General features: G+C 45.2%; 1 protein-coding gene across 5 annotated transcripts in view; it reads left to right on the top strand.

The window, feature by feature from the left end:
- LOC116354507 (protein FAM49A) overlaps positions 1–7,537 on the top strand; it is a 135,832-nt gene that overhangs the window by 107,943 nt on the left and 20,352 nt on the right. For all 5 annotated transcript variants that reach the window (XM_031795024.1, XM_031795028.1, XM_031795025.1 and 2 more), the window contains 3 exons: positions 791–927; positions 2,889–2,966; positions 5,903–6,019. In XM_031795024.1, coding sequence (XP_031650884.1) covers positions 791–927; positions 2,889–2,966; positions 5,903–6,019 — 332 coding nt within the window. The remainder of the gene's footprint in view (positions 1–790; positions 928–2,888; positions 2,967–5,902; positions 6,020–7,537) is intronic.

Genomic DNA, 7,537 nt, shown 5'->3' with positions numbered 1-7,537 from the left:
CTATGGGCCAACAGCAGGAGGATGGAGAGTGGAGTTTCTATTAATTATATATCTATGCTCCAGTAGCTCTGAGCTAGCAGCAGCAGGAGGGAGAGTGGAGATTCTATTAATTATATATCTATGCTCCAGTAGCTCTGAGCTAGCAGCAGGAGGAGGGAGAGTGGAGTTTCTATTAATTATATATCTATGCTCCAGTAGCTCTGAGCTAGCAGCAGCAGGAGGGAGAGTGGAGATTCTATTAATTATATATCTATGCTCCAGTAGCTCTGAGCTAGCAGCAGGAGGGAGAGTGGAGATTCTATTAATTATATATCTATGCTCCAGTAGCTCTGAGCTAGCAGCAGCAGGAGGTAGAGTGGAGATTCTATTAATTATATATCTATGCTCCAGTAGCTCTGAGCTAGCAGCAGGAGGAGGGAGAGTGAAGATTCTATCCAGGCCGTCTCAGATAAAACACATCAGTACTCTATTTATAGAAGAGCTGTTGAATAGTTAATGATTCAGAGGGAAGGGATTGGTCCCCACGGGACAGGCTGAGCCATTACTTTGACAGAGCTACATGCATCTATACCGTGGTCTGGGTTCAATAGCATGCGAATGGACACCATAGTAAGGGATATGATTAGGACAAGGACACAGGAATGCAGACAATACTATTTATGAATCACATGTGTGTAATGTGGCTATAAGACCGTTCTGAGGAGCCACTAGCTCTTATGAAAACTTACATGATCAGCTGACTGAATACTAATGGTAATGATACTAACATTATGTACATGTGTCTTTGTAGAAAATGCCTTGCGTAGCCTGTTGGAGGCGCTGACGAGCCCTCCCTACGCTCCCATGCAGCATCTAGAGAGAGAACAGGCCCTGGCCAAACAGTTCGCTGAGATACTCCACTTCACCCTCAGCTTCGACGAACTAAAAGTGAGGAGGAGGAGGAGGAGCGACGGATTTGGGAGGAGGAGAGAAAGAGGGAGGGAGGGAGGGGGAGGGAAAAGTGGTCCTTACCTTCATAACACTTCATATCCCTTTCCTATACATACTTCTCCTTCCTGCTGTGAATGACCAGTCTTTCTCTCCATCCTGTTGTGAATGACCAGTCTTTCTCTCCATCCTGTTGTGAATGACCAGTCTTTCTCTCCTTCCTGTTGTGAATGACCAGTCTTTCTCTCCATCCTGTTGTGAATGACCAGTCTTTCTCTCCTTCCTGTTGTGAATGACCAGTCTTTCTCTACTTCCTGTTGTGAATGACCAGTCTTTCTCTACTTCCTGTTGTGAATTACCAGTATTTCTCTCCTTCCTGTTGTGAATGACCAGTCTTTCTCTACTTCCTGTTGTGAATGACCAGTATTTCTCCATCCTGTTGTGAATGACCAGTCTTTCTCTACTTCCTGTTGTGAATGACCAGTCTTTCTCTCCTTCCTGTTTTGAATGACCAGTCTTTCTCTACTTCCTGTTGTGAATGACCAGTATTTCTCCATCCTGTTGTGAATGACCAGTCTTTCTCTCCTTCCTGTTGTGAATGACCAGTCTTTCTCTACTTCCTGTTGTGAATGACCAGTCATTCTCTACTTCCTGTTTTGAATGACCAGTCTTTCTCTACTTTCCTGTTGTGAATGACCAGTCTTTCTCTCCATCCTGTTGTGAATGACCAGTCTTTCTCTACTTCCTGTTGTGAATGACCAGTCTTTCTCTACTTCCTGTTGTGAATGACCAGTCTTTCTCTCCTTCCTGTTGTGAATGACCAGTCTTTCTCTACTTCCTGTTGTGAATGACCAGTCTTTCTCTACTTCCTGTTGTGAATGACCAGTCTTTCTCTACTTCCTGCTGTGAATGACCAGTCTTTCTCTACTTCCTGTTGTGAATGACCAGTCTTTCTCTCCTTCCTGTTGTGAATGACCAATCTTTCTCTCCTTCCTGTTGTGAATGACCAGTCTTTCTCTACTTCCTGTTGTGAATGACCAGTCTTTCTCTCCATCCTGTTGTGAATGACCAGTCTTTCTCTACTTCCTGTTGTGAATGACCAGTCTTTCTCTACTTCCTGTTGTGAATGACCAGTCTCTCTCCTTCCTGCTGTGAATGACCAGTCTTTCTCTACTTCCTGCTGTGAATGACCAGTCTTTCTCTCCTTCCTGTTGTGAATGACCAGTCTTTCTCTCCTTCCTGTTGTGAATGACCAGTCTTTCTCTCCATCCTGTTGTGAATGACCAGTCTTTCTCTACTTCCTGTTGTGAATGACCAGTCTTTCTCTCCTTCCTGTTGTGAATGACCAGTCTTTCTCTACTTCCTGTTGTGAATGACCAGTCTTTCTCTCCTTCCTGTTGTGAATGACCAGTCTTTCTCTCCATCCTGTTGTGAATGACCAGTCTTTCTCTCCATCCTGTTGTGAATGACCAGTCTTTCTCTACTTCCTGTTGTGAATGACCAGTCTTTCTCTCCTTCCTGTTGTGAATGACCAGTCTTTCTCTACTTCCTGTTGTGAATGACCAGTCTTTCTCTCCTTCCTGTTGTGAATGACCAGTCTTTCTCTCCATCCTGTTGTGAATGACCAGTCTTTCTCTACTTCCTGTTGTGAATGACCAGTCTTTCTCTACTTCCTGTTGTGAATGACCAGTCTTTCTCTCCTTCCTGTTGTCCTTCAGTGGGACACTAGGTCATCTTAAGAGTATATAGTACTGTTTTTTAACTGTACTTATTCTAGCCACTGTCCATCTTTGTCTCGCTCTCCCTCCCCTCCTCTTTCCCCCACCTCCCTCTCCCCCTCCCTAACCCTCTCTCTCCCCGCCTCCCTTTTCCTCTCCCCCTCCATCTCGCTCACTCTCTCCCTTCCTCTCTCCCCACTACCCTCTCTCTCTGTCTCCCCCTCCCTCTCTTTCCCCCTATAGATGACAAACCCAGCCATTCAGAATGACTTCAGCTACTACAGGAGGACAATCAGTAGAAACAGGCTGAACAACCAGCAGGTAAGGACATGTTGGCCTGTGCTACACTGGTGCCTTTAACCTGGATCACTTGGCTAATCTGTCAGGCAGTTGCTAGGGTAACAGTGTTCATGACAAACTGTTACCATAGTCACATGTGAAAAAGATCAAAGCTACTCACCACCACAGTGTTTACTCATCACCACATAGTACAGTGTTTACTCATCACCACAGTGTTTACTCATCACCACAGTGTTTACTCATCAACACAGTGTTTACTCACCACCACAGTGTTTACTCACCACCACAGTGTTTACTCACCACCACAGTGTTTACTCATCACCACAGTGTTTACTCATCAACACAGTGTTTACTCATTACCACAGTGTTTACTCACCACCACATAGTACAGTGTTTACTCATCACCACAGTGTTTACTCATCACCACAGTGTTTACTCATCAACACAGTGTTTACTCATTACCACAGTGTTTACTCACCACCACATAGTACAGTGTTTACTCATCACCACAGTGTTTACTCATCAACACAGTGTTTACTCATTACCAGTGTTTACTCATCAACACAGTGTTTACTCATCAACACAGTGTTTACTCACCACCACAGTGTTTACTCATCACCACAGTGTTTACTCATCACCACAGTGTTTACTCATCACCACAGTGTTTACTCATCAACACAGTGTTTACTCATCAACACAGTGTTTACTCATCAACACATAGTACAGTGTTTACTCATCACCACAGTGTTTACTCATCAACACAGTGTTTACTCATTACCAGCGTTTACTCACCACCACAGTGTTTACTCATCACCACAATGTTTACTCATCAACACATAGTACAGTGTTTACTCACCACCACAGTGTTTACTCACCACCACAGTGTTTACTCATCAACACAGTGTTTACTCATCACCACAGTGTTTACTCACCACCACAGTGTTTACTCATCACCACAGTGTTTACTCATCACCACAGTGTTTACTCACCACCACAGTGTTTACTCACCACCACAGTGTTTACTCCCCACCAGTGTTTACTCATCACCACAGTGTTTACTCATCAACACAGTGTTTACTCATTACCACAGTGTTTACTCACCACCACATAGTACAGTGTTTACTCATCACCACAGTGTTTACTCATCACCACAGTGTTTACTCATCAACACAGTGTTTACTCATTACCACAGTGTTTACTCACCACCACATAGTACAGTGTTTACTCATCACCACAGTGTTTACTCATCAACACAGTGTTTACTCATTACCAGTGTTTACTCATCAACACAGTGTTTACTCATCACCACAGTGTTTACTCATCAACACAGTGTTTACTCATCACCACAGTGTTTACTCATCAACACATAGTACAGTGTTTACTCATCACCACAGTGTTTACTCATCAACACATAGTACAGTGTTTACTCATTACCAGTGTTTACTCATCAACACAGTGTTTACTCATTACCAGCGTTTACTCACCACCACAGTGTTTACTCATCACCACAAAGTTTACTCATCAACACATAGTACAGTGTTTACTCACCACCACAGTGTTTACTCACCACCACAGTGTTTACTCATCAACACAGTGTTTACTCATCACCACAGTGTTTACTCACCACCACAGTGTTTACTCATCACCACAGTGTTTACTCATCACCACAGTGTTTACTCATCACCACAGTGTTTACTCATCACCACAGTGTTTACTCACCACCACAGTGTTTACTCACCACCACAGTGTTTACTCATCACCACAGTGTTTACTCATCACCACAGTGTTTACTCATCAACACAGTGTTTACTCATTACCACAGTGTTTACTCACCACCACATAGTACAGTGTTTACTCATCACCACAGTGTTTACTCATCACCACAGTGTTTACTCACCACCACATAGTACAGTGTTTACTCATCACCACAGTGTTTACTCATCAACACAGTGTTTACTCATTACCAGCGTTTACTCACCACCACAGTGTTTACTCATCACCACAATGTTTACTCATCAACACATAGTACAGTGTTTACTCACCACCACAGTGTTTACTCACCACCACAGTGTTTACTCATCAACACAGTGTTTACTCATCACCACAGTGTTTACTCACCACCACAGTGTTTACTCATCACCACAGTGTTTACTCATCACCACAGTGTTTACTCACCACCACAGTGTTTACTCACCACCACAGTGTTTACTCCCCACCAGTGTTTACTCATCACCACAGTGTTTACTCATCACCACAGTGTTTACTCATTACCACAGTGTTTACTCACCACCACATAGTACAGTGTTTACTCATCACCACAGTGTTTACTCATCACCACAGTGTTTACTCATCAACACAGTGTTTACTCATTACCACAGTGTTTACTCACCACCACATAGTACAGTGTTTACTCATCACCACAGTGTTTACTCATCAACACAGTGTTTACTCATTACCAGTGTTTACTCATCAACACAGTGTTTACTCATCACCACAGTGTTTACTCACCACCACAGTGTTTACTCATCACCACAGTGTTTACTCATCACCACAGTGTTTACTCATCACCACAGTGTTTACTCATCACCACAGTGTTTACTCATCACCACAGTGTTTACTCATCACCACAGTGTTTACTCATCACCACAGTGTTTACTCACCACCACGGTGTTTACTCATCACCACAGTGTTTACTCATCAACACAGTGTTTACTCATCACCACAGTGTTTACTCACCACCACGGTGTTTACTCACCACCACAGTGTTTACTCACCACCACAGTGTTTACTCATCACCACGGTGTTTACTCTCTATGTAGATGTTTAATGAATTGCAAACAGGAAAAGCATTGAATGATGTCACATTAGATGACTTAACAATACACAACAGTTAAAGTGGAATCCTGTGCCAAATATGCAAATGTTGCCTTGTTCAAAACCATCTCTCTCTGCTGCAGTTGGAGGCAGAGAACGAGGTGAACAATGAGATGGCCAATCGGATGTCTCTGTTCTACGCCGAGGCCACGCCCATGCTGAAGACCCTGAGTAACGCCACCACCAAGTTTGTGTCAGAGGTCAGTCACGACCCCTGTCCCCTTGTTCTAGTCCCTACCTCCTTCCCCCATCACACCCCTCCCTCTGGTTCTTAATGTTAACTAGCGGCCAACTCCTGCCCCCTTAAACAAGAGCCAATACTAGTCTTTACGAAAGCTACCAACCCAAATCAAATCAAATGTATTTATATAGCCCTTCTTACATCAGCTGATATCTCAAAGTGCTGTACAGAAACCCAGCCTAAAACCCCAAACAGCAAGCAATGCAGGTGTAGAAGCACGGTGGCTAGGAAAAACTCCCTAGAATGGCCAAAACCTAGGAAGAAACCAGGCTATGAGGGGTGGCCAGTCCTCTTCTGGCTGTGCTGGGTGGAGATTATAACAGAACATGGCCAAGATGTTCAAAGATGACCAGCATGGTCAAATAATAGTAATCAGAGTGAATACGTCAGGGTTCCATAGCCTCAGGCAGAACAGTTGAAACTGGAGCAGCAGCACGACCAGGTGGACTGGGGACAACAAGGAGTCATCAGGCCAGGTAGTCCTGAGGCATGGTCCTAGGGCTCAGGTACTCCAAGAGAGAGAGAAAGAAAGAGAGAATTAGAGAGAGCATACTTAAATTCACACAGGACACCGGATAAGACAGGAGAAGTACTCCAGAAATAACAGACTGGACCTAGCCCCCCGACACATAAACTACTGCAGCATAAATACTGGAGGCTGAGACAGGAGGGGTCAGGAGACACTGTGGCCCCATCCGATGATACCCCCAGACAGGGCCAAACAGGCAGGATATAACCCCACCCACTTTGCCAAAGCACAGCCCCCACACCACTAGAGGGATATCTTCAACCACCAACTTACCATCCTAAGACAAGGCTGAGTATAGCCCACAAAGATCTCCGCCATGGCACAACCCAAGGGGGGGGGGGGCGCCAACCCAGACAGGAAGACCACATCAGTGACTCAACCCACTCAAGTGACGCACCCCTCCTAGGGATGGCATGGAAGAGCACCAGTAAGCCAGTGTCTCAGCCCCTGTAATAGGGCTAGAGGCAGAGAATCCCAGTGGAAAGAGGGGAACCGGCCAGGCAGAGACAGCAAGGGTGGTTCGTTGCTCCAGAGCCTTTCCGTTCACCTTCACACTCCTGGGCCAGACTACATTCAATCATAGGACCTACTGAAGAGATGAGTCTTCACCTTATACTAGCCTCACCACACCCCAAGTCCCCCTATACTAGCCTCACCACACCCCAAGTCACCCTATACTAGCCTTACCACACCCCAAGTCCCCCTATACTAGCCTCACCACACCCCAAGTCACCCTATACTAGCCTCACCACACCCCAAGTCCCCCTATACTAGCCTCACCGCACCCCAAGTCAACCTATACTAGCCTCACCACACCCCAAGTCACCCTATACTAGCCTCACAACACCCCAAGTCACCCTATACTAGCCTCACCACACCCCAAGTCCCCCTATACTAGCCTCACCGCACCCCAAGTCAACCTATACTAGCCTCACCACACCCCAAGTC

The sequence above is a fragment of the Oncorhynchus kisutch genome, linkage group LG17 (assembly GCF_002021735.2).
Source record: "Oncorhynchus kisutch isolate 150728-3 linkage group LG17, Okis_V2, whole genome shotgun sequence".
NCBI classification, from domain to species: Eukaryota; Metazoa; Chordata; class Actinopteri; order Salmoniformes; family Salmonidae; genus Oncorhynchus; species Oncorhynchus kisutch.
The sequence above is the reverse complement of the archived record's forward strand: the minus strand, read 5'-3'. Positions and strand labels throughout refer to the sequence as shown.